The sequence below is a fragment of the Henckelia pumila genome, chromosome 3, assembly GCF_033568475.1.
Source record: "Henckelia pumila isolate YLH828 chromosome 3, ASM3356847v2, whole genome shotgun sequence".
NCBI lineage: Eukaryota > Viridiplantae > Streptophyta > Magnoliopsida > Lamiales > Gesneriaceae > Henckelia > Henckelia pumila.
The window spans coordinates 178,362,158-178,389,541 of record NC_133122.1 but is presented as its reverse complement, the minus strand read 5'-3'; the positions used below and the strand labels follow the sequence as shown (position 1 = coordinate 178,389,541).

Genomic DNA, 27,384 nt, shown 5'->3' with positions numbered 1-27,384 from the left:
CACTTTTAACAACCATTTTGATAAGTTTAGATGACACCAAAATATATTTATCATTTAACCGTTGGTAGTTATTTAAAATTTTATATATTTACATTGAAAAAAAAGGATAAAAACAGGTGAAAAACAAAAACGAAAAACAACTATCTTGCATTTTGAAAATTACATTCTACCACATTATTAATAACTGCACTCACTTAACTGTAATTAATTTGATTTATGTCATATTGACCACACATATTTTGCTAGTAATAATAATTGTAGGAGTAATAAAGAGTTTTCATATAACAATAATAAAGTTTTCATAATTTATGTTGGGCATTTAATAATTTGTTTTTTCACTGAAATCCAGGGAATTCTTTTCACGTTTCGAAGCAATGTTTTTTTATTTCAATATTATTGATTTCCGAAATTAAAAAATGTTGGAAACATATATATATATATATATATATATATATATATATATATGTGTGTGTGTGTGTGTGTGTGTTTTTTTTTTTTTTTTTTTTTTGTTGAAAGGAACAAATTTTCGTGTTATGTATATGTACATGATTATTATTTATTCAACGTTTTCCTTAAAAAAAACACAAAACCGTAAAATAGTTTTCTGAATTTAAAACACGTCATACACTTTAAAATTTTGAATTTGAATATGTATGCATCATTAACTCAACATATTTTATTATAAAAATTGGGAAAGTAATGAGAAAATGTCTTCATCAAGAAATTTAAAATACAATATATTACATTTTAAACATAATTTCTGAAAAACATGAAATCGAACGTACTATAAATTTCAACACGTTATTTTTTAAGTGTTTTCTTCGAAATAATATAAGGGTTTTCAATAAGTCGAACAAAGTCAATCATTCATGGGCAAATTATTTTAAATTTCTCAATACCAAACTTCTCTTTAACTTAACTTCCTATCCACCCATTTTTTTTGTTTTCACTTTCTAGTGATCCCCAATTTTGAATTAATAATTAATTAAAATTAATCATTTGTACGTGACTTTGTTATACATATCGAACCAGTCCCGGTCATGCAAGACTATCGGTTACGCAATGTTTTCAGCCGATATACTCTGGATTAGGGTCCAACATGCTTTCGTAAGATGAATTAAATTCAAATACCTCTTTGAACATAATGTCGTCGTGTCATAGCTGCCGAGTTTTACAAAGTGCTCCTCATACTCCAACCACGCAGTCGCAACATATGGTTTTTGCACAAGCTCCTTCAACGACACACAACACAGTCTTAATTCGTTTTCTACCTTAAGGCGTATGATATATAAATTTAATTAAAAAATATGAGCATGAAAGAACGAGAGACTTAGAAAATTTATTCAGACATAATATTATTACATAAATCAACTCCTTTGAAGAGGAGAAGACAACTTGTTTAGCAACTGATCATAGTAGCCTTGTTCTTGAAATACATAAAAGAAAACTTAGTACAAAAGAGAGAGAAATATTACAACAATTTATTTGTAAGAAAACAGAAGGGAATGATCGATATCTTCAGCTTCCTCAAATGCCTGTATTTATAGTTGTAGTTCAACTCGTTTCATCGAGAAACTTCAGGGAATCTCACAACTGTCTTGTATTTTTTTATGTCATTATTGATGATATCTTTTACTAGTGGAAAAGTCACATGTATGTCACTTTCTCTTGGCTTTATTCTCCTCACATGCCTTATTTATTGTTGTCGAGACATCTTTTGCTTTTGAAGTAGGCTCCCTGTGAAAATGCATCTTTAGTGGTCCACCTTTGCTTGTCTCGAAAAAATCCTTCTGATTCGTTCGGGGTGTAAAGGTTTTTTCAAATTCTGGCTCTTTCTGATTTGGGCATTTTGGGTAGATATTCTCTGACCATCGTTCGATATGATCCATGTTACAAAATTTCCAGCGAGTTTCTTTAATTTTCGACAGCTTGTTGTTCCAGAAAAGGTTCCTCTTCTTTTCGAAGAGTTCTTCCGCAAAAGTCGTAGTTTTCCCTGTCATTATGTTTAACAGGAACGATCCATTCATAGAATTCTGATAAAATTTGAATGAAAACTTGACTTTGTCCATCTCGGTAAGACAGACCCAAATACCTCATGCCCTTCTGGTTGAGATCTCATTTTCTCTGAAAGTAGACACCAAGGGCATTTCTTCAGTTTTAGGATCATCGATAAATTTATGACTATTTATATCAGGTCTCCTCAGCTTGATGAAATGAATGGGTTCGTGTGATCCTTTTTATGTTGGTTCTGGAGATGCACTGAAAAAATATAACTCTAGAACATCTCCTCTGAACAAATGATCATTGTTTGCTCATGTTTCTTGGACTGCTTTCTGGATCCATTTTGGTAACTATGATATCTTCGGAAAGCCTGGTGACGTTGTATAAGCTGAGGCAAAAGCCCCAAATTCATACCAGAGTTTTACATCCTTAGGATTGACATTGTTTTTTAGCCAAACCCTTGGATATATTCCTACAACATCAACTCTGCTAGTGTTTGGATTGATTTCACTCCTTGTATTCCATTTCTCCCACCTCTGTTGATAATCCTGGAATGGAAAAATAATATATGGATTAGTATTAATATTAGATTTGTCCTTGTCAGTGTTGGGCCTAAGATTGATCTCTTCCACTTTTACCCCAAAGGCGGAGGGTTGACTTGATGAGTTTTTCTCATCAATTGTTGCTTCATCCAATTCATCAAAAGCTGATGGTAGATTAGCACTTGTCTCTTGGGTTTTAGAATCCCCAACATCTTGCCAGTGGCTGTATTTTTTCTTCTTGTAAAACCAATGGTTTTATCGTTTTTTTGTTTATGAGAAACCAATGACTTCTCTATACCCTTCACAATTGGCCCTTAAATAGCAGCCTATAGTTGAGTTTGAGCTTGAAAATATCCTGTAATTAGATTAGATACTTTGATCCGATCAGCTTGTTGTAACCTGCCAGCCATTTCAGCATTAATGACTAACTGGTTGAACTCAGTTTGAAGCAACCCAAGGTGTTTCCTGAGATGCCTCTGCATTTTCATGATGAAATCCACGTCACTACCTTCCATCCCTTTTTAAAAAATCTGCAAGAATATTTTCATGAGATTTAATAATAACAATATCAAAAATTTAATTTTGACATAACGTTTGTCATCTTAATAATCTAGCTTTCTCTGATTTAGATTCAATCTTATTCCTTAAGAAAGTTTTTACCTGGGTATTATCAACTTTAAGATAAATTTTTTAGCAAGTAAAAATAAAGCCCATTTTTCAAAAGTCTTTTTAACTGTGTAAAAGTCCTTTTCGTTGATATGTCATCTGATTCCATCAGATTCTGTAAAAAAGCCGCTACAGTATCTGCATGGTACTTCCCCATCTGGAGCTTAGTAAGGAGTGCTATCCACCAATCGTCGCTGACTTCTGTAAATAATACCAAATCATCATTATCTACTGGTATAGCCATTTTTGGGAGTTTCTTACATATCTCCTTCAGTTGGTTTACCTCTTTAGTATGTTCATCGGTCCATATAAACCTTGCGTCCTTTTTTAACAGAGGATTGAACACCTTCCTGTATATTGCTAGGTTGTTATGAACATCCCTGCAAATTTAACCGCTCCGAGAAAAATTTGGAGTTGTTTTACGTCTTTGAGTTTATCTGAAAAATTCTGTACCTTTTCCACAATATGGAGCTGTAAAATTATTCCAGATTCATCAATCTCAATGCCAAGGAATTTGATTTTCCTTGTTGCTATGACTGCTTTTTTTTTTCCAGATAAAACCAGTTCTTCTTGTTTACAAATTTTAGAGAAAATCTCTAAGTGTTTAACATGCTCGTCTATATTTTTTGATGCTATAAGAATATCATCAATATAAACAAACATAAAGTTGAAATAATCTTTAAAAAGATTATTAATCTTTCTTTAAAAAATCTGGGGTACATTAGTCAATCTCATTGGCATAATTTCCCAAATATAATGTCCTTGTAGAGTAGAGAAGGCTGTGAATTTTTTACTGCCTTCTTCCATCCGAATCTGGTAGAAACCAGACTTACAATCAAACTTTGAGAACACTTTAGCATTTTGTATGCAACTTATTAAATGTTCTTTACTGGGCATAAAGTACTCATCAAACTCCAAAATTTTATTAATATCTAGGTAGTTAATAATTAGCTTGGGTTTTTCTCTTTTTATTTCACCATGATTGCTCATCAGGAAACCTGGGCTGCTATATGGTGAAACTCCTTCTTTAATTAAACCAAAGTCCAAATGTTCCTTGATAATCATTCTCATATCCCTTTGATCTGTTATGTTCATCGAGATAGACTTATATCTGACGAATTCATAATTTTTTCCTTTTTTTAAAGTAAGGTTGTCTTTGAGTTAATTTTTATCCCACCATGCCAGAGGATGCTCGTTATAACTTTCTTTAAGCCTATTTTTGACATCTTCAACGGATATCTTGTTCTCCAACTCTATATCTCTGTGGATTAGAGTTACCTTGAGAAGATCCATATCTTCTATTTGGAGTTCTTGTCATCTTGTTATTTTTAACATGGTATCTCCAAATCTCTTGGAATTTTTCATTTTTGGGTGAAAAAGTTGTCTTTTATCACCATGCTGGCTGCGAAATATTATCGGCATTTGTCGATAAAAGGCAACCTTGAGTCTTTGAACGATAATCTTATGATCACAAATGGTTGTGAACATAAGTCTTCTTAACTCGTTATCTTGTGTAACATTTGTAAAAAGTTATTTTTCAACAAGATATAAGCTCTTGTATCATGAAAATATATTGGCGGAGTATCTTTACCTTGTACCAAGGAGTCTGACCTGCGCCCCCCATATAGATTTCTGCTTGTTTTATTCCTTTGCAAAGAAATAGAATTCTTTTCGAAAAATATCGTCCATCAATTTTTGGCAAATCTTCTTCACAGTCTATAGGAAAGACTCATCTTTTTGCTGTACAAATTCCTGCTCCTGAATCAATATAGGCTGCAAAGTATTCAGTCTTGTATTGTTCACACAACATCCCAATTGGAATGTATATGGAGAAAGGACTTGTTGTCATTTTACCTAAAAGGATTACTGAATGGTCCCGCCATTTTTAATAAGCTGTGTTGTAACTCAGTCATCCGATTAAGACTATTTAGCCTTAATTTTTCTAAGGCCTCAGTAGGTAGAGTATGATTGCTCTTTTCTACTTCTTCAATGCGTTCTAATAAATCATACTCATGATTTACTAACTCCAAGAGTTGTTTCTTTCTCTGTTTTTTAACAGAGTTTTCAAATCTGGTTAAAGGGTTGTCCCTTATCCAATTCTCTTGATTTTCCATCTCGTAGAATTCTTATTGAATTCTTCAAGTTTTTTCTTTCGCCATAAACTTTATTCCTCTTTCAAAGTGTTTCCATGGTTATGGTCCTCAAGGAACTCTAGTATAAGAATGAGCTGATCTACTTTTTTCCTGGAATTCCACAGATTTGAACTTCCAATTCTCTAATATTTATCACTCCTTGATAAGTTCTTTTTTCTTGCTGTTCTAAATAGTAAATCGAGTTACAAGGGAATTGGTTTTTAAAACTCGTAATTTCGAGTACTATTTTGATTGATTTCCATCATTCTGGAGATCTAAGTTTTTTCATTATGGAAAACTCTTGTACTTCTAATGGAATTTCTTGAATAGAGATTTGTCCCATCTTCTACTTGTCATTCAGTCACCTTGGAAAGATAACCTTCTGGATTCTATTTTAAGTTCTCTGTATAGAACATGTTTGTCTTGAATTTCAATGTATGTTTCCTGGATTAAACGAAACTCGATTCTTTTGAAAGAGTGGGTGCCCGGTTAGCCAACTTGTGGCTAAGGGCTTTTATGACTCTATGTAAAACAATCTTTTGTTTAATATAATTTACACTTTTATAATGGCATTGACTTTATCTTTCTTCATAATGTTATATTATGATATGCTATTGTTGTTTTGATAAAGACCTTGAATATACTATAGTGTATGTAAGATGTGGTAGCACATGGGGATGGCTATCATGAAACACATCTTATAGTCACTGTATATTCTAAACAGTTCCTAGTCAATTGAGCCGTCTGCAAATAAGGATAAGGATCGCTCGAGATTGAGACTAGCATTTGCGATGCCGAGTACCACGTTTCATTGGTATGGAACATAGAGATGTTCAAAGCATGCAAATGGATATTCATATGATGAATGATCGAACTATCCTATTCGGACTTTCCAAGTTGTTATCACTTATCGAGTGGATAAAGTCCGCGGTTTTGGTTGTACACCATTAGTCATTATTACTTGAAACATCATTGAGACTCTATATGCTAGTACTGTACTTTGACTCGTTTACCGACTCTATTGGGGTCATCAGGTGTCGGGATTGGGTACAGTTACGACACATATAGGAGTCGATGCTTTGTTGTCAAGGATTCACCACATACTCGTGAGTGTGGATATCCTATGCGATCTGAGGAGATATTAGTGTGACGAATCTCTGGCCAGAGTACATGATGTGTTTTAGGTTACTTGGTGTTCCTACTAACACATGCGATGTCACTAATAGATCTTCAAGTTGTTATGCATAGTTATCGAATCTCGAACAACTCTCGATGCACCAATGATTGTTGATTCGATCGGGATATTTGGTTGAAGGGACCGTACTGTACGCTAACCAAAATCTGCTGGTTCTTGCAGGCACTATCAGTAATACCTAGGGAATCATGGGGCGATGTTGCTAGGCGCTCTTACCATGATTCGATGGGTAAGTCGAAAATTGTTGTTCCGAGTCACAAGGAGTTGTGAGCCCACGGCTAGCTGTATTCCTGAACCATTGAGGGTTACACAAGTAATGGATTACTAAAACCCCGTAGAGATAGTTAAATTTAAAGAGTTAAATTTAATGAAAGAGAAGTTGGACTTCTTAATTAAAAGGGAGTGGGATTTCCTAAAATGACATAGGGATGGGCATTTTTGGAAATCACTGAATTCGGATTCAGAAAAATTATCTTGACTTTAAAAGATGCAGAAATGATTTCTGTGCACATTGGTAAAATCAGTTTATCAATCGGAGTCACGATGAATTTTATATTAATTTCTAGAACAACGGGCTTGGCTTGTTGGGCTTAAGTTATGGATTGTGGGCCCTAAGGAGTTAGAGTCCTAATGCAATTATAACTTAATCTAGTCTAAAAATTATCTATAAATATATGTACTGTGTTCGAAAATTAAACAAGCTTTCAGTCTAGAAATTTTCGAAAATCAGTCTATATTATTCAAGAGGTTTTTCGAAAATTCCTCTGTCCCTTTTGGAGAAAATTCGACTTGTGTTTTTTGTGAAAAATTACAAATCGAATTAACAGATCATATCTGTTTATTCTCTACGTAAAACTTCTGATTGATTTCTAGTGCAGTCAATCAGAGGGTTTCTGTTTTTCATTCGTGGACTTAATTTCGGAGTTAGACCGTGACTGTCATCGGTTCCCGGGATTTACAAGAAGAGCAGATTAAATTCTGTTGGAGTCCACGATCAAGCCTTTGCTTGACGAGGTAAAAATTTAACTGTGTTTTATTTTTACTTGAACAAATTTAATCGTAAAAGTTTTGATACCCATATATGAAATCGTTCCATATAATAAAATAAAAATTTTAAACTTCTGCTGCACCGGGTATCAATTCTTAATTGATCTGAACATGTTTTCCAACATCTTTCTGGGTAGATTGATTGAGCAACTTTCCTAAAAATCTCTGAAATTTCAATAAACTCATTTGTAATAAATAATTCTGAATGGTGAGTATTAGAAAGATCATAAGAAATTTGATATGTAATAGAATATGGTCTATTACCTTCTTTCATCAATCGTTTTTCCTTGAAATTTTGATGAAACGTCAAGGCTCGACTAAAGTCTTTGTTAGCTAAATTGTAGGATATTCTTGGATAAATAACTCCCAGAATTTTTCCTGCACACAAGTTTCCTGAGATAGTTCTCAGAACCACATCTTGAATATTCCCATTCTTTTATCGCATACTACGATATATATGGGTGAATCTATTTTCTCTTTACAAGTAGCTTTGATCATAATCTGGATTGCTCCAATATGAATCCAAGACATTGTCTTTGCTACTTCAGCTTTTAATTTATGTAATTCCTCTCTAATTTCTTTAAGGGAATTAACTGTATCTCAATTTGATTACTGGTTAACTCCATAGGGATCGCCATTTCCCTTCTGGATACCTTATAAATCAAATTATGTCTTTTTTTGTCTAAGCCCTAGGTTTCCTAAGACTCTTTCAACTTGTCCTGCCAAAATCCTTGATACTTCTGTAAAGTAGGATTTTCTCTCATAATTCTTTGGATCATATTATGAGATATAATAGTTTGACTAAAAAACCCAACCAAATTTTCATGTGTTTTATGTCGAAACATCTCTTCTTTAGTCTGATTCTGATTCATCGTCAGATTCTTCTTGGCTACATATTTTTTTTGCCTCATATATACTTTCATATGAGGGTATGTCCTCAAACTGATATACTTGGATAAGATTTTGGAAGAAGACTGCATCATCAATGTCTGATGTTGCTTCAAAGAGTTTGACTCCTTTCTTCTTATTTCCTGGACAATTTGTTGAAATGTGTCCCCTTGCTCCGCATGTCCAGCAGTTACAGTCTTTAAAACTTTCACTCAATGTTATTAAAACCGGATCGGACCGGTCGGTTCGACCAAGAATCGGTCGTCGATCCAGTCCGGAACTTCACCGGGAACCGGAAAACCGGTCCAACCGATCAGAACCGGTCAAAAACCGGTTGGACCGGTCAATAACCGAAAAACCGATTGAACCGGTTGAACCGGTTTTTCAATTTTTTTTATTTTTTTTTAAAATTTGAATTTTTTTATTTTAAAAACTTTAAATTTAATATATTTTTATATATATACATGATTATTTGGAATTTGTACTTCATTAAAAAAATATTTTAATAATTATTGATCTTTTAAAAATTAAATAATTAATTATTTAAATAATTTAGAAGTATAATTGACATTTTGAATATATTTACATATTTATTTAGCTTTCAAACTATGAAAAATATATATATTTTTTGTCTATTTATATATATTTTTAAGTTTTTAAAATTCAAAATATATTATTTATTAGATTATATTATATAAACGGTTTTTCGGTTCGACCGTTCTGTTAAAACGGTCCGACCAGTTGGACAATTTTTTTTAGATAGACCGGTTCGATCACCGGTCCGGTTATGAAAATACTGCTTTTACTTGCTCTCAGATGAGTTCTCCTGAAAGTACTTCTAGATGGTGTTCTTCCCCTATTTTGAGATGAGCTTGTTGCTGGGGATGTTCTTGTAGGTCCGCTTTTTTTTTTTTTTTTTTTTTTTTCCTGATCTATAAGATATCGCCTTTTGTTTGGACTAAACTGTTCTTGGTTTCCAAGAACCTCTCATTATTTTATTATAGGGATTATTTTTTAATTTCTTCCTCTTAAATCCCTGTGATCTATTTCCAATTATTGTTGGGAGATCAATTTTCTATACAACATAAAGGAGTACGTTTATCTATACCCCTTATCTTCTTGTAGTTCTTTTGTAATGCTGACATGTGACACCATTCTGCCAGTTTTCCTTTAAAAAAAGAGGCGCCTCTTGCCAATGTGTTTGGATTACCTGGAACGTATTTTTTTTATCAATATTTCTCTCCAAAAACTTGAGATTTTTGCGAAAAATAGCTGAATAGCCACGTTTTCTTCGACTCCCGAACTCCATCTGTATTTGGTGAATAACATAATATATTCATCAACTAAACAGATATCATGCAACTCGAGACTATACAGAGATTGCGTATATCTTCTCTTTTTCTCCGTATCTTGATTATTGAAATAGTCTACCCCTATAAATTGTGCTTTAAATAGGATGGTTATTCTTCCTCCAATCTCGCTTAGGGATTCTCCTGCTAAGACTGATTCTTTAGTCTCTGCATAGTAATTTCCTAAGCTATCTTTACAGACCCCATTAGACTCATTTCTAGAAGTTTAATGAATCATTCTTTATTGAGATCTAATGTTCCTGCTGCAATTCTCACGGCTGACGTCCAATCATCTATGAGATCTTCTCTGTTTTTGAAATCCAAAATATCAAGGTTTAACATAACCCCATAAGGATGTATTGAATCTAAAACAGTTTTTCCGTAAGGAGTCTGATGTGAATTTTCTCTAACTTGGAATTCACTATGTGGTTTTTTTTTTGTTTTAACCACATATCTTGGAGGATTTCTTAAATGTTGTTCACCTTCAAGGGCATTCATCTTTAGATCTATTACTTTAAGATTCACAAATAAATCTGCAAGATCTTGTAGATCCTGAAGATTTAATCTTTCTAAAGTAGTCATTAGATAGTATTCTTTTCTGATACTGATTTTATAAGATTAATCATCATCTCTACATCAGTTAAAGGTTTTTGTATCATTTTGGTTTTACCTTTCTGATGTAACAAGAGTTCAGTACAAAACGAGATTGGTAATCTTCCTCATTTCTTAAAACTTGATGTTTTTTTTCTAGATTTTGGATTTTTATTTGAAGTTCCCTTAAAGTTACAAGAATTTTTTCTTGTTTCGTAAGGATTTCTTCAATTTGTCGAGGTATTTATACAACTGGTTGCTGTAATATTGTACCGTCTTTTTGATTTCTCTAAGATCTCCAGAGAGCTTAAAAGAGTCTGGGGTAATCTCGAGAAATTGAGAATTAAAAATCATATTTCTTAATCCCTTCAGATCTTACAAAACCCAGGGCCTATTGAAAGAATCTATTTTAACTAGATTCACTTGTTCATAGAATTTCATATAAATGAAATTCATCTTGTTCAAACTTTCGTTTGAATTCATGATTTGTTGAAAATCTTCTCCTCAACAAAGAAAATATGATTTAACGAATAATATTATGTCTGAATAATTAACCTAAGGCTCCGATACCATTTTTACGGATAATTATTTGTACCATAATTAAGCAAAATCTTCTGATTTTAGCATAAAATCTTTAGATTTTAAGCATAAATTAGCATAAATCAAGTACAAAAATTAAACATTTAATTATTCAAGTTTGGTGGTTCTAGGGAGCTATTGCAAAGAATCTTATGGGTAGGGAGCTAGGGCAAAGTCAATTTTGATTTTGGGGATTTATCACCAATTTGCTCATCATTTATCAATTTAATATTTTTTTATGTCACACTAAATAAAAGAGGTTTAATCAGCATATACCCTAAGAAACGATACCTTGATTTTAACTCCCAATTCAAATGCGAAGAATATGACCAAATGTCCAATATTTTGTCATCTTATAATATATGATCAAAATGTTCAACAGTACTCCATATTTGAAAATTGAATAAAATATAAATATATTGCAATTTTTTTTTTAAAAGTCTAGTTTGTGCACAAATAAATTTGAATGAGAGTAAGGAATATTCGGAGAAACTTTGCAACACATTCCAAGTGTTGAAGCGTTGCCTTTTGCGAACTGTCTACAGGCAGGCACCCAAATACCAACCCAACCCCAACTCCTTTGAGAAGTCGGCTAGTCAGGTGGACCCCCCTTACCTATTTACTACGAAATATTACTTCAAAGTATTTCGAGTAAATTATATAATTTTATTCAACAAAAATAGTAAAAAATTTATCACTGATTTATTTTAATCAAGTTTATCTTAAAATTAAACTTGACACATTTTTCGGCTTAATTCTGATATCAATAGAAATTGAAGGGATAGTCGGAATTGTTTTTAAAGCATGACTTTTTGTGAATAATGAGATTCAATATCCCGATATCATCTTATTTGATTCAAATATTAGGTTATTAAACTTTCAACCTAAATGGAAAATGCGTTTTTGGCCTTATATATTTATCTTTAAGCGATATTAATTATCTATGCTGTCGAATTTCAATTTTAATAATATATCTTTCGATTTTCGACCTTTTTTTTCATCATGTGACATGTCAACACCATGCTTGTGTCACATCAACTCCATATTATTAAAGGATTACAATTGTATAATAAAAGTAAAAATAACAGACTAAAACTGAAATTTAACTACGTAACGAATCAAAATCATTATAAGGTAAACATATTAGACTGAAAATATAGTTTTTCTTTCGATTTATCGTTTGATCTACGGACAAAGTGAACAATTAAATTAAACACAAAAACTCTTATGAGATGGTCTCTTATGTCAATTTCGTGCTTTGGCTCATCCATTAAAAAATATTATTTTTTATTATAAATATTGGTTGAGTGACTAATTCGATGAATAAACGTGAACATTAGTATGTGAGACGGTGTCAAGAGAACTCCTCGAAATTAAATTACAATAACTGATGGAATATTTTTAGTTCACTTTTACCGCCTAGATAGGAAACACCCACACGCATAAACCCCTTGGCACTCTATATATACATGCGGATGCCTGCAGTTTTCTTTAAACTTCGGGGGTACTTAGATCCTCTTAAATCTTGGCAATCTATAACCTCAGCTTGCTACTTCTTGATTCAATTTATTAACAGATATCTCTATTACTCCGCCTACAATTCTGCAAAATTTTCCTGGAAACCCACCAAATTAATCAATGGCCTTCTCTGCGAACCAGTTGTATTCCTCTACAACAACATCGACTTTCGTTGAAGATTTACGCAAAATCCAACACGTTTCCGTTTCAAGAATCCAAAACTTCTCCCCTTCCAAAAACATAAACACACTACCACACAACAGGCCGCTGTACATTTCCGCCGCCAGCGGATTCGGCTACGCCAATATTAATGAAACAGCGGACGAGTCGAAAAAATCTCGACAACCCTCGATTCAATGTAACGCGTACGAAGCCCGTCGGGCGCATTCGTTCCCGATAAGCATCGAATTCGATCAGGAGAACGCGGCCCAGAAGCTGAAGATTGGCGTGTATTTCGCCACTTGGTGGGCTTTGAATGTGGTTTTCAATATATACAACAAGAAGGTGTTGAATGCTTTCCCTTTCCCATGGCTCACTTCCACTCTCTCCCTCGCCGCTGGATCTATCATCATGTTGATTTCTTGGGCTACTCGGGTTGCCCAGGCTCCCGAAACCGACCTCCAGTTCTGGAAAAACTTGTTGCCTGTAAGCTACATTTCAATCTCCCCAAAATCATGTTAATTTCTCTACAAATATTAATTAACCATGAATCATCAAACTTGTAGGTCGCGGTGGCGCACACGATCGGGCATGTGGCTGCAACAGTGAGCATGTCGAAAGTTGCGGTTTCTTTCACGCACATAATCAAGAGCGGGGAGCCAGCTTTCAGTGTTCTGGTTTCGAGATTCCTGCTCGGGGAAACCTTCCCCATGCCCGTCTACCTCTCTCTGCTGCCGATCATCGGCGGCTGTGCCCTTTCTGCAGCTACTGAACTCAACTTCAATCTCACCGGTAATTAACCAAATTTTACATTATATTCATTCTCAAAATATTCATACCTAGCTAGCTTTTTCTGGTCGCTTTCAAATTTTTGTTACGAGAAATGCTTTCTAAAAAGTCTTTCAAACGCTGATATATCAATGATCGGTTATTGTTGCAGGATTTATGGGGGCGATGGTGTCGAATCTGGCATTCGTTTTCAGAAACATATTCTCCAAAAGGGGAATGAATGGGAAATCCGTCGGAGGAATGAATTACTACGCTTGTCTCTCTATGTTGTCACTTGCGATACTTACTCCCTTCGCCATTGCAATGGAGGGTCCCCAATTATGGGCGATTGGATGGCAACAAGCTGTCTCTCAAATTGGCCCCAATTTTATATGGTAATAATATAATTAATTAATTAATTAATTAATCACTCACCCTTTTCTTAGACTAAATTTTATGCATTTTGTGTAATATTTCTGTTGAATAATATATTGATGGGTGGTTCATATATATTATTATATGCAGGTGGGTGGTGGCACAGAGTGTATTCTATCACCTATACAATCAAGTATCGTACATGTCTTTGAATGAGATTTCTCCACTGACGTTTAGCGTGGGGAATACGATGAAGAGAATTTCAGTGATAGTTTCCTCTATATTGATCTTCAACACTCCTCTTCAGCCTGTCAATGCTCTTGGTGCCGCCATTGCAATCTCCGGCACTTTCCTCTATTCTCAGGTATATTATATATATATATTTATGATTTTTATTTACTTTTCCGGGGGAATATATAATATTTAATCAGTAATATAACATGTGAACTTGTCACATGCTTCTTTTTTCGTTTGTCATCACTTGACAAAAATTACTGGAAAATTTAATGGAAAATCCAATTTGATTTATTTAGATTTGAAATTGGAAATTGTAATCGAAAGCATTGTCTTGTTGCTCACTAACTTTTTTTTTTTTAAAAATGGATGCAGGCTAAGCAGTGATTGATGCGGTGGATACAAATTCTTTCCTCTCAATTAATACGACGTAGGTACATAGCGATGCAATATTTTAGTATAATAAATCGAGCGAGCTATATATATGTTGGAAGTTGATGTTTAGTGGGATCTATTCGTGGGATTAATTCAATATTTTTTTTGTAACATATATGATAGGAGTATCAATTTTTAGACATGTGATGAGTGTGTTTCGGTGTATTTATTAATCATGGTGCAATTTTGTCAATCGACATATAACTATAATACCTTTTCAAAAATAAGAAAAAAAATAACTAAACTTGATATTTATTCAGCAGCATATACCAATCTGCAGAGCTGTTTGAGATATTGTCGGAATATCATATGACGGGCTTGCACATGTACTGCGCCGCTATCGCCGACACACGATCAATCTAAATAATAATCATACACGAAACAGATAAATTAGATTTAAGGCATAATAATTAATATGACCAGATCGGGAATATAACTAGCTAGCTAGCTAGCTTCAATTTTGTATAATCTAATTGCATCACCTCTGTTTTCAACTGCACGTTTTCTGCGCGCAGTTGACGTTCTGCGTCGGACATTTCTCCTACGACAGGGCTCCCACAACTAACACATGCAGCATTCTTCAGATGCTTCGTGAGACTCATGTTTTCGGCTTTGAGTCTTTCGTTTTCGGCACGGAGCTCTGTATTTTCTAGGTAGCCATGTTGCACCTAATGGAACATATCATTTGAATGTAAAAATAGTCCAATTATAATACATATATTCATTTGTCATATAACATTTATTAGGAAAATTGGTTTCCTATTAACCTTCAGCTGTGTGTGCTTGTTTTGGAACCAATATTTCACTTGCTGCGGCTCCAACCCTAACTCAAGGCTCAGTGCATTTCTTTGCATGTAGTCCGGTTTGGGTTATCTTTGAAAAACCTGCACAATTTATATTTATTTTACCACTACACGCGCACATAAGAGAATCACCTGTCGCTCCTAAGGGGGTGTCCAAGTTGGTTGAGTAGGTGAACTCTTGGCCAGAGGTCAGGAGTTCGATTCCCCTTACCAACATTTTCTTGGACTAGCCTGTCACACATGATTTGTTTAGTGTGGTTTACCTGGCTAACGTAGTTTGCAGGCTATTACATTAGTTCGGAGGTTTACCCAGTGCGCCCCGAAGATAGCGGCTCCGGGTTCCCACGTCAAAAAAAAAAAAAAGAGAATCACCTGTCTTTGGACTATTTTGAAGTAAAAATACCTATTTTTTCGAAAGCGTTACTCACTACCCAGGTGATTCTATTTTATACCGAGATGAAACACAACACTTTTGGTATATTTATATAAAATTTCCACTCGAACAGTTGAAAACAAAAAGGTTTTAAAGTACATGTCCAAACGGAATATTTTAAATCATCTTGCGTCTCGAGTTTTTGAATCTGTTGTTGGGTGTGGCGCCTTCTTTTTGGTTGATGATCTTCAACCAAATTCACATCTTCCTCTCCTTGTAAGTTAAGGTCGAATTGGTGAATTGCTTTGTCCGCCATCCTTCTTGTAACAATCTGAAACTCGCAAATCATTTCAATTTACTTTTTGAGTTATCATTTCAAAATTTAATAGAGTTAAATATAATTATATATAATAAATAGTACTATTGCAAAATGAGAAAAAAAAAGTCTAAAGATTTAAAGGAGTTAAATACAATTTATTGTCAAAAAATAAAATAAATGAAATAGTACTAATTATATTTATAGATCTATTTTTAACAAAAAAAATAATTAAAGATTTAGTTCATAGATCTTTTTTTTTTAGAGTAATTTAATTCATAGATCTAGTTATACTGAATAGGGCAAGATGATAATTAGATCATAAGCAAAAAATTTGCACAATAGCTCGTATATAAGTTAGCATGTTGAAATAACAACACACTCCCTTCCACTAGAATCCTCACTAATGATAAACAGATATATATTCAGGAATTTAATGAGTGAGTGGGGGAGCTAATATATATTGATTTGAAATTGCACACGTAAGTGAATCGAAAACTTGGTAAAAAAAAATTTATTAGTTAGTTTTCTTTTTTTTTTTTTTTTTTAATTTTGGTCGTTTATGTAAAAAAAAAAAAGAGTATTAGTTCTATATCTTAACAGTTTTAATAACTTTCCATAAAAAGTATTGTAGTAACACGACATCGGTGTCAACTCAACGCTATAGAAGTCAGGGACTCAGGGGTGAGTTTTCGATATACCGTATCAAAAAATATCTAGTATGAAAAAATTCATACCGATACTAATATCGAAATTCCAAAATTTTGGTATGAAAAAAAATCCATACTCATGATACCGTACATATACAAAAAAAAATTTGATATACAAAAAAAATGTCTATATATCGAAAAAAAATTCTACAAAAATAACGGATTAAAATCAAATTTTGATAACATAGATGACTGAAATTTCAAAGATACAAATTTCACATACATTGATACATACAAAACACTTCCAATCTTTTGAAAGTTTCTTATTCGATATGTGCAATAATGATGCCTCGGTCGTGCGAGATACAAACAATTAAATGAAAGATTTTTATGAAGTTGCGAAGTTACGATCAGATTTGTAACCTGATCGAGTGAGTACCTTTTAATCCACCGAAAGAATGAATGGGAAGCACAAGAAAAAATGAAATGCCCGAGAAAGATTAAAGTTATACAAGGTTTGATAAATAGAGTGATGCGAACATCATAAAATGAATGCCCCGGGGGTGGGTGTAATCCCGGAAAGAAATGGTTTTAGATATATGAAGTGGGCTTAGAAAATTTTAGAGAGTGAGTGTGTGCTAGAAAGTGATCGTGTCTTTTCTTCTGGCCAGGCGTAGGAGCCTGGTATTTATACATGCTGACCTGACTCTTTTATGATTATCCAGTATGGCCTAACTGACAATTTTTATTGTGATAGGATGGTTATCACGTGTGATTAGACACCCCGTAATACTAGGAGGAACCCATACCATGACAGCGTGATTCATAATGATTTGATTTGCAGTAAAAGTCTGCCACACGTAAAAGAGGTATGGGCTTCATTTTATATAAAATGACCTTGGGCCCACTGAGTATTACCGGCCCCTGGTTTCCGGATACTTATCCTTGCATCTGTGGGCCCCTAAGGGAGCTTCTGGGTCCCCGGTTTACAAGTCGATCCCGGGCCCATCACCCGGGAGGGAGTCCCCTGAGGGAGCTCCTGGGTTCCCGGTTTACAAGACAATCCCGGGCCCGTCACCCGGGAGGGAGTCCCCTGAGGGAGCTCCTGGGTTCCCGGTTTACAAGACAATCCCGGGACCGTCACCCGGGATGATGCTGGGTTCCCATCTTGCAAGATGACCCCGGACCCATCGTCTGAGCATACCAGGATAACACTACACCTCCGGCAAATAGTCGGGCTAGAACTTGTTTCGCTGTCCCGAGAGATTAGTATGGCCCTTCCCCGGTGGTCCTGTGCAACACACTGAGCTCCACGTCAGCCCTAGATGCTTTGTAGTACGCGTTGTCAGAGACTTTGTCAGAGGTTGTTTTAGCTTCCCAAGCACGCTTTGCACATCTCTTCCGTTTAATTCAAAATGGACGGCTCAGATTGCCCAGGCCTTTTATTAATACTCCAATACTCGTGTTTTCGCTTCACCTCCTCATTGTCTCCTCTTTCTCGCGCGATTGCCTCCGATCATCTGTCCTTCACTCCAAATTCCGTCATTCGTCTTCCGCACGCTCTCACTCGCCTCGTAACTACGTAAGTATCCTTTCTTCCTTCATGTCTACTGGTACGTCTTCTACCTCCGGGGCAAATGCCAAAGGCTCGCCCAGAGACGAAGAGCCTAGCGGTGACTCGAGCGATGCTCGTTCCGCCTCGGCTCTTCCTTCCCGAACTCGCTTTTTTAGAAAAACTTCTCACACCAAACACCCCGTGGCCTCGTCCTCCAACGCGAGGGGAAAAGGAAAAAAGAAAGTGCGTAACCCCCTCCCCCTTGCCTCTATTCCGCCAACCCTAGGATGGTTCACCCATCTTCCCAGCACCTTGTCGCAGGGGGCGGCGGAGGAATTGCGTAACTCGGGAGAAATCCCCCTATCTTATACCTTGTTCCGCCCCTTATCAGGGAGCACACCCGATACCCCCCCGTCGGATTGTTATACCTTTTTTCGGGATCAAATCCGTAGCGGTCTTCGCTTTCCTATTCCTCCCTTCTATCTGGCGGTTGCCGATTTTTTCCGAGTTCCGGTTAATCAATTTCATCCGAACTCCTTCCGCATTATGGCATCCACCTACATTCTTTTTAAAATGCACAACTTAGCCATCACCCCCCTCATTTTTCACTACTTTTTCTCCTGCCGTTTTAACGAGGGGGCCTTTTCTTTGGCCGCCCGGCAGAATGCTCGCTTTCTGTCCGATATCCCTTCTTCCCTGAAGGGCTGGAGAGAGAGATACTTATTTATCCGCCCTCCGGTCCCCTTCTCTTTTAGGACCGGATTTTTGTCCAGCCTTCCCCCTCAACCTGAACTCCCTGAAAACTATAGGGTTGAGGAGCCCTATGTTCGCAGCCTAGCTTTAGTGGGCAGCAAAAACTTCTCTTCCCCTGTCCTTTTCACGCCTGAGAATATGATAGCTTACGGGTTGAGTACCCGGGTGGAAGATCCCCTTAACCAGGTGATCGACGCTTATGGTGCTCCGGGAGCTCAACCTGGTAAGTTATGGTTCTCTTCCTGTCGTTTGTTTTGATTTGTTTATTGCATCCTATCCCTAATATATTGATTTCTTATGGCAGATTCGTCGGACGTGATGAGAGAGGAATTTGCCCAGCGAGCTAGAGAAAGGCAGGCTGCCAAGGAGAGAACCAAGGCCTTAGCGGAAAAGCGGAAAAAAGCCAGGGAAGAGGAAAAGAGTCGTGTTGTCCCTTCCAGCCCTCCCCGCTTGTCGGCCACTGTATCAGTGCCCCCGCCCCCGGCTTCTCTCCCCCCTGCTTCTCTCTCACTCCTCCATGATGGAGCTTTGGTGGATACTGTACCAGCCTCCTCACATACCTCCTCTCAACCCAACCCACCTCTATCGGTTGAGGATTTGGAGGATGAAGTTCCGCTTTCCCGGCGAAAGAGGAAGGCCCTCCGGGAACCTGACATGATCATTCTGAGCGACCCGGAGGACACTACTGCTCCTGTCTCTTCTTCTCCAACTCTCCCGGCAAATCCCGACAAGTCTCCAGCCTCGAACTGGGACATCCCCTCGGCTAGCATGGAGCACCTGGGGTGCGCTTGGGGGAACCGAGTAAATTCCTCTACCTGGAACTCTCGATTTCCCCTGTTCCTGTCAGGGACCACCTCTTCGAAGGCTGCAGCGGTCCAAAGTCTGCTTTCGCCCGAGGAGAGAACATCTCTGTCAGTGCGGGGTGCTGCCTCCAAGTTCTCCGAAGGCTTATCCCATGCCTATACGGTGAGTACAGGTTCAATGCCTTATTTCTTTCATTGCTTCCTTTGCCTTATCCCACTTTTGTCCCGCAGGGCCTATGCATGCTGGCCAGTGCTCTGGAGGAAACAAACTCCGTCCTCCACCGGGAAAGAGAGAAAACTCATTCTTTCGAGGAGCGCATGACCCAGCTTTGCCTTAATGCCGCACAGCTGCAGGGGATGCATGACGCAGAGGTTGGTGCTCTGCGCTCGGCCCTGGAGAGCTCCCGGGCGGAAACTTCCCAGGCCCATGATGAATGGCAAAGAAAACTGGCTGCCGCCCAAGAGATTCATCTAAAGGCATACCAGGCTCTTCAAAACCAACTGAGGGAAGCCCAAGAGGAGACTAGCAAGGCTTTGGCCTTATCGGAGGCTGCCCGGCGAGAGACGGAGATGCATCAAGCTGCGATTGAAAAAATGCAAGCAGGGCTGGTTGCCGCTTGGACAGAGGCGGGCTTGTCTCGCCTACTAGCCGAGGATGCCGACTCCTCTTTGAAGAAGCAGCTGATGACCGAGTCTCAGTGGAAGCAAGCTTTTCTGGCCTCAAAGGATTTCAAGAAGATGGTGATAGACCAATCCTTTGACTTCTTTGCTCAGGGTTTCGACCTATGCTCTGTGCAATACGAAGAGGCCGGGTTAAGTCAAGAGGGAGTCCCGGACATCCACCGAGCTATTGCATCCATGCCCTCTTCTTCTGCGACCGGGGAAGAGACACCTCCTGAAGAGAAGTAGAGCTAATGCCCGAGGCGTGTCCACATTTCTTGGGTTTTTTCTTGGTTTCTTTGTAAAAAACATTGGGTAATGAGTATTATGTTCATTTGATTTTCTTCGGCTTTCTGTCCACTTGCATATTTTGATTTCCCTGTTGAATAGCATATCGTGTGGATCATCTAGATTCCTATGGCTTTGTGAATTACCACGGTCCTTTGCATACGTGGGCTTCGGCGGTTTACAAGATGACCCCGGGCTTCCGTCCTGCAAGACGACCCCGGCTTCACCGTCTGGGCCTACCAGGATAACACTTCACCGTCTGGGCCTACCAGGATAACACTACACCTCCGGCAAATAGTCGGGCTAGAACTTGTTTCGCTGTCCCGCGAGGCGTAGCACTATAAGATAATCCTGAGCCACCGATGATGAGCTGCTGGTTCCATACATGGCCTATTTTGTTACTACAGGTTTTAAGTACCAGGGTAGTGGAACGCCTGGGTTTATGGTGCCAGGGTAGTGGATCACCTGGGCTTTAAGATGCCATGGGTTTGCCATGGGCTTTAAGTACCAGGGTAGTGGAACGCCTGGGTTTATGGTGCCAGGGTAGTGGATCACCTGGGCTTTAAGATGCCATGGGTTTGCCATGGGCTTTAAGTACCAGGGTAGTGGAACGCCTGGGTTTATGGTGCCAGGGTAGTGGATCACCTGGGCTTTAAGATGCCATGGGTTTGCCATGGGCTTTAAGTACCAGGGTAGTGGAATGCCTGGGTTTATGGTGCCAGGGTAGTGGATCACCTGGGCTTTAAGATGCCATGGGTTTGCCATGGGCTTTAAGTACCAGGGTAGTGGAACGCCTGGGTTTATGGTGCCAGGGTAGTGGATCACCTGGGCTTTAAGATGCCATGGGTTTGCCATGGTCTTTAAGTACCAGGGTAGTGGAACGCCTGGGTTTATGGTGCCAGGGTAGTGGATCACCTGGGCTTTAAGATGCCATGGGTTTGCCATGGGCTTTAAGTACCAGGGTAGTGGAACGCCTGGGTTTATGGTGCCAGGGTAGTGGATCACTTGGGCTTTAAGATGCCATGGGTTTGCCATGGGCTTTAAGTACATTTAAACAAAACACACGTTTATTCACATAACAGCATGGAATACATTTTACAAGAAGTTTGTTTATTCAAGAGTAATACAACTTGAGATGCAACGTGTTCCAGGGCCGCTTCAGGGTCTTACCTTGACTGTCTTCCAAGTACCAAGCCCCCCTTCCCACCTTCCGAGTAATCTTGTAAGGACCTTCCCACTTTGCCTCTAACTTCTTTACATCCCCTGCAGGGTTAACCTTCTTCAATACAAGGTCTCCTATCTGGAATTCTCGAGGCTTGACTCCCTTGTTGAAAGCTTTCATCACTCTTCCCCTGTAAGCCTCCATCCTTACGGCCGCCCTTCCTCGCTTCTCCTCTATCAAGTCCAACTCCTGCGCTCGGCTACCGATTCCTTCCCCTTGATAAGCTTGTATTCGGGGAGAAGATTGCCCAATCTCCACTGGTAACACTGCTTCGGACCCATACACCAGACCGAAAGGTGTTTCTCCAGTAGTTGTTTTTGGCGTGGTACGATAAGCCCACAACACCCCCGCAATTTCCTCCACCCAATTTTTACCCATGCCATAGAGCCTGGCTTGCAAAGACCGCACTATCGTTCGATTGGTTACCTCCGTCTGTCCATTACTCTGAGGATAAGCCACCGAGGTAAAGGCCTGTTGTATCTTCATCTCTGCACACCAATCCTTCATCTTCCGTCCCTGAAACTGTCTTCCATTATCAGAGACTAATTTCCGAGGAACACCAAACCGGCAAACAATATTCTTCCAAATGAAGTTTAACACAACCTCTTCTGTAATTCTTGCAAGGGGATCTGCCTCTACCCACTTAGAGAAATAATCTACCGCCACTAGAAGGAACTTCTTCTGCCTGGACCCTAGAGGAAAAGGTCCCACAATATCCAAGCCCCACTAGTCGAATGGGCAGGATGCCCATACGGCTTGCAACTCCGCTGCCGGTTTATGAGAAAAATTTCCAAATCTTTGGCATCCTTCGCAAGCATTGACTATTTGACGGGCATCCTGCTGTAGAGTAGGCCACCAATACCCGGCTAATAGAGTACGCCGGGCTAGGCTCCATATTCCTCCGTGATCCCCACAGCATCCTTCATGTATTTCTTGGAGCACATATTTCACCTTCTTTTCCTCCAGGCATCTTAGTAGTGGGCCTTGAAAGGATCTTCGATACAGACTCCCATTCAAAAGGGTGAAACGGGGTATCTGTCTTCTGACCTTTTGGGCTACTGCCCCATCTGAGGGAAGAGTCCCTGTCTGTAAATAGTTAATGAGAGGGGTCATCCAAGATTCCTCCTTTCCTTCCTTCTTCTCGTCATCTATTGCCAACACCGACCCGACTTGTTGTATCACTTCCCGACTGTCGCCACTTCTCCAGGAAGTGGCCATTTTGGCCAGCGCATCTGTCTCAGTATTATGTTCCCGGGGAATCTGCTCTATGCTCCAACTGGAGAAAACACCTCCCTGCTTCTTGACCAGTTCCATGTACTCTCGCAACCTTTCTTCCTTAACACTGAACATTCCCTGTAATTGCTGCACTACCAGCTGGGAATCAGAGTAAATAATCACATGCTCCGCTCCTGCCTCTCGAGCCAACTTTAAACCCGTTGCGACTGCCTCGTACTCTGCCTCATTATTAGACTTGAAAGTGTGCAACCTCATGGCTATCCGGGTTTTTTCCTGCGTGGGAGAGATCAGAACCACACCCACCCCACTTCCTTCCGAGCTGCTAGCCCCGTCCACGAACACCCTCCACACCTACTCCTGGCCGAACGTGAGAATCTCTGTCAAGAAGTCGGACAGAGCCTGTGCTTTGATGGCAACCCGGGGTTGATATTCGATGTCATACTCCCCTAGCTCCACTGCCCACTTGACCAGTCTGCCCGAAGTATCTGGGTGAGTCATCACCCGACCCAGCAAACTGTTAGTTAAGACCGTGATTGGATGGGACAGGAAGTATGGTCTAAGCTTCCGGGCTGTAAGGATGAGCGCAAGAGCCATCTTTTCTATATCACCATACCTAATTTCTGGTCCTTTCAAGGCATGACTTACATAATAGACAGGTTTCTGGTCCCTGGCTTCCTCTTTGATCAGTACGGAACTTACAGCATGCTCGGTTGTAGAGAGATATACCCACAACCTTTCTCCAGGTTTTGGTTTGACCAAAATCGGCAGATTAGCCAGATGCTCCTTCAACTCCTGAAAAGCTTTCTCGCATTCCTGAGTCCATCCGAATTTTTGGGCCTTCCTCAACACCTGGAAGAAAGGATAACTCCTATGAGCCGAGCGGGCGATGAATCGGGACAGGGCGGTGATTCTTCCTGTCAACCGCTGTACCTCCCGGATAGAGGTTGGTGAGGGCATTTCTTTCAATATTTTCACCTTTTCAGGATTTACTTCTATCCCTCTCTCCGTTACCACAAAACCCAAAAACTTCCCACTCTTGACTCCGAAAACACACTTGGCCGGGTTAAGTTTTACCCCGTACTTTCGAAGAGTGTTGAAGGTTTATTCTAAGTCGGGAATGAAATCCCGCCCAGCTCGGGACTTTACCAGGATATCATCTACATATACCTCCACATTCCTGCCGAGCTGGCCTTGAAAGACCTTGTCCATCATCCTTTGATAGGTGGCCCCTGCATTTTTTAACCCAAACGGCATAACCACATAACAAAAAGTCCCTCTGGAAGTGATAAAACTAACCTTGTCTTGATCTTCCTGTGCCAGGGGGATTTGGTGGTATCCCTGGTACGCGTCCATAAAGCTAAGCAACTCAAAGCCTGATGTAGAGTCCACCAGCTGATCAACCCGAGGGAGGGGGTAACAATCTTTAGGGCAAGCTTCGTTCAGGTTTCGGAAATCAATGCACATCCTCCACTTCCCGGTAGTTTTGGGTACCAGTACCACGTTGGACAACCAAGTAGGGAACTGTACCTCCCGGATATGCCCTGCCTCTTTCAACTCCCGAACCTGGTCAGCGATGAATTTGTCCTTATCCGCCCCAAAATGCCGCTTCTTCTGTTTGATAACCCGAGCTCCCGGGAGGATATTAAGTTTGTGTTCGGCCACCTGAGGTGGGATTCCAGTTAGCTCCTGGGAAGACCAGGCGAATACATCTGTATTCTTGGCCAGGCATGCTTTCAATTGATTCATAAGGCCGACCTCCAAATCCCTAGCTACCTTGACAATTTTTCCTGGTTGTTCTGGGAATAATTGCACTACCTCATGCTCCTCCTTAACCTCCCCTATTGTGAACACCTCCTTTTTTCCAGGATCATCTCCTCCTTGTTCACCACGAGCTTTCTTATTGTCCACTCATACCGTATCAGCATAACATCTTCGAGAGGAGTGTTGGTCTCCTTTTACTTCCCCTATCTGGTTTCCCACCGGGAATTTAATCTTTTGATGATATGCAGAAGCCACAGCCATGAAGGCGTTCAAAGCTGGTCTCCCCAAGATGACATTATAGGAAGATGGAGCTTCTACTATTGAAAAGAGAGTCATGATAGTTCTTCTCAATTCACCGGCTCCCAGGGTAATGGGCAACCAAACCTCTCCCCGAGGCTGTACTGTGTGCCCCGCGAACCCGTAGAGAGAGGTTTTCACCAAATTGACCTCACATCCCAGCAGGTCCATCAAAAGCTTCTTGGAAAATGACATTTACCGAGCTTCCAGAATCAACGAAAACCCGCCTTATGTCATAGTTGGCCACCCTGGCTTGGATGAGCAAGGCATCATTATGAGGGGTGACCACGTCCTTCAAATCCTCTGGCCCGAAGGAAATGACCGGGCAAGAGGTTACTTTCCTAGTCTCTAAACCCAATACTTCTCTCTTACTCCAAGATTTCCGGGCCCTATTTGAATCCCCATCAGTGGACCCCCCTGATATCATGTTGATGACTCCTCGGGAGGGTCCGTATCGTTTCCTATCCTCCAATCGCTGAGGTGGAACCCCCCGGGCTTTTTCTGAGATAGCCTCATCAGGCCTGTGCGTCGCAAATCCTGGTGCCCTATAAGGTCCTCGCTGTCTTTTATCCATCCGCCTTTCCTCTCCTGACACCGGCCTTTTTGCATCCGGAGCGCGTCTTCTGCACTCGCTGGTATCATGAGTGTTGACCTCGTGAATGGAGCAATATTTTCCCGCTCCTTTTTGGGAGGTCTGCCGAACTCCCTCCTCGCACACATGGACCCCTCGATCTCTAGTTACTTTCGGCGGGGCATGAGCCATCAACCTCCCCAGATAATCAGTTTTCCCTCCTCCCGGGTTATTCCTACTTCCTCTCTCTCTGTTCCCCTCTCGCTTGTCTTTATCCCTCTTTTGCTTCTGGGCCTCCTCCATGTTAATGTACTTTTCAGCCCGGGCTAAGAGGTCTTTAAAGTTTCGAGGGGTTTTCTTTACCAGCGACCGGAAGAATTCTCCCTCCCTGAGACCTTGGGTAAAGGCTGTGATCCGGGTTTCCGGTGCGCACGCTGGAATCTCTAAAGTTATTTTGTTGAACTTCTTGATATATGCCCTTAGAAATTCCTCTCCCACCTGCTTTACCTCAAAAAGACTGAGGGTAGTCTTTCTGTACCGTTTACTGCTGCTGAAATGCTGCAGAAAGATTTCCCGAAACTTTTTAAAGACATCAATGCTTCCGTCCTCCAAGTTTTCAAACCACCGTTGGGCAGAATCTTCCAATGTGGTTAAGAAAACTTTACACTTGATTTGATCATTATAACAATGTAACATGGCCACATTTTTGAACCGGGCCATGTGCTCCTCTGGATCACCACTACCATCGTACCCTTTGATCTTCGCTGATTTGAATTGTAATGGCAAGGGATCTTTAATAATCTCCGGCGAGAAAGGGCATCCCGAGCTTTTGACCCGCGAAGATTCCCGCGAGTCAGTGTTTTCCAATTTTAAAATTTTTTGTTTCAGCAGTTCCAACTCCCCCACCATGGTGACATGGGCAGACTCAGCGTGTGATTCTGCCTCCTGTTCCGCCTGTATGCCCTCTCGTCCTCCTCCTCTCTTCTCCTTCTCTTTTCCTTCTTCCCGCACCTTGTCTACTGTTTTTTCCTGCTCCTTCCCTAGTTCCCCCTGGTTCCTCTCCTGCTCCTGCTCCTGTTGCTTCTCCGGATCGCCTTCCCCCTTCTCCTGTTTTAGAGCTAGGATCCTTTGTAATGCTGCCTCTACCATGGCATTCACTTGCTCCCGCAGATTTGCCATCGCTCGCTGGGAGCTTTCGGGATCCTCAATAATCGTCATATCCACGTCTTAAATCTCAATTTCCCACAGACGGCGCCAATGATGCGAACATCATATAATGAATGCCCCGGGGGTGGGTGTAATCCCGGGAAGAAATGGTTTTAGATATATGGAGTGGTCTTAGAAAATTTTAGAGAGTGAGTGTGTGCTAGAAAGTGATCGTGTCTTTTCTCCTGGCCAGGCGTAGGAGCCTGGTATTTATACATGCTGACCTGACTCTTTTATGATTATCCAGTATGGCCTAACTGACAATTTTTATTGTGATAGGATGGTTATCACGTGTGATTAGACACCCAGTAATACTAGGAGGAACCCATACCGTGACAGCGTGATTCATAATGATTTGATTTGCAGTAAAAGTCTGCCACACGTAAAAAAGGTATGGGCTTCATTTTATAT

At 39.6% G+C, this 27,384-nt stretch overlaps 2 protein-coding genes across 2 annotated transcripts; one reads left to right on the top strand and one right to left on the bottom strand.

Moving 5' to 3' along the window:
* The first annotated feature begins 12,477 nt into the window (after positions 1 to 12,477).
* On the top strand, positions 12,478 to 14,672 carry LOC140890382 (glucose-6-phosphate/phosphate translocator 2, chloroplastic-like). The gene is made up of 5 exons (XM_073298140.1): positions 12,478 to 13,153; positions 13,234 to 13,459; positions 13,608 to 13,830; positions 13,961 to 14,174; positions 14,420 to 14,672. The coding sequence occupies exons 1-5, from the start codon at positions 12,629 to 12,631 to the stop codon at positions 14,429 to 14,431; spliced, it is 1,200 nt and encodes a 399-aa protein (XP_073154241.1). The 5' UTR covers positions 12,478 to 12,628; the 3' UTR covers positions 14,432 to 14,672.
* Positions 14,673 to 25,347: 10,675 nt separating this feature from the next.
* Positions 25,348 to 26,985, bottom strand: LOC140890048 (uncharacterized). The gene has a single exon (XM_073297798.1). The coding sequence runs from the start codon at positions 26,983 to 26,985 to the stop codon at positions 25,348 to 25,350; it is 1,638 nt and encodes a 545-aa protein (XP_073153899.1).
* Between the last annotated feature and the right edge of the window lie 399 nt (positions 26,986 to 27,384).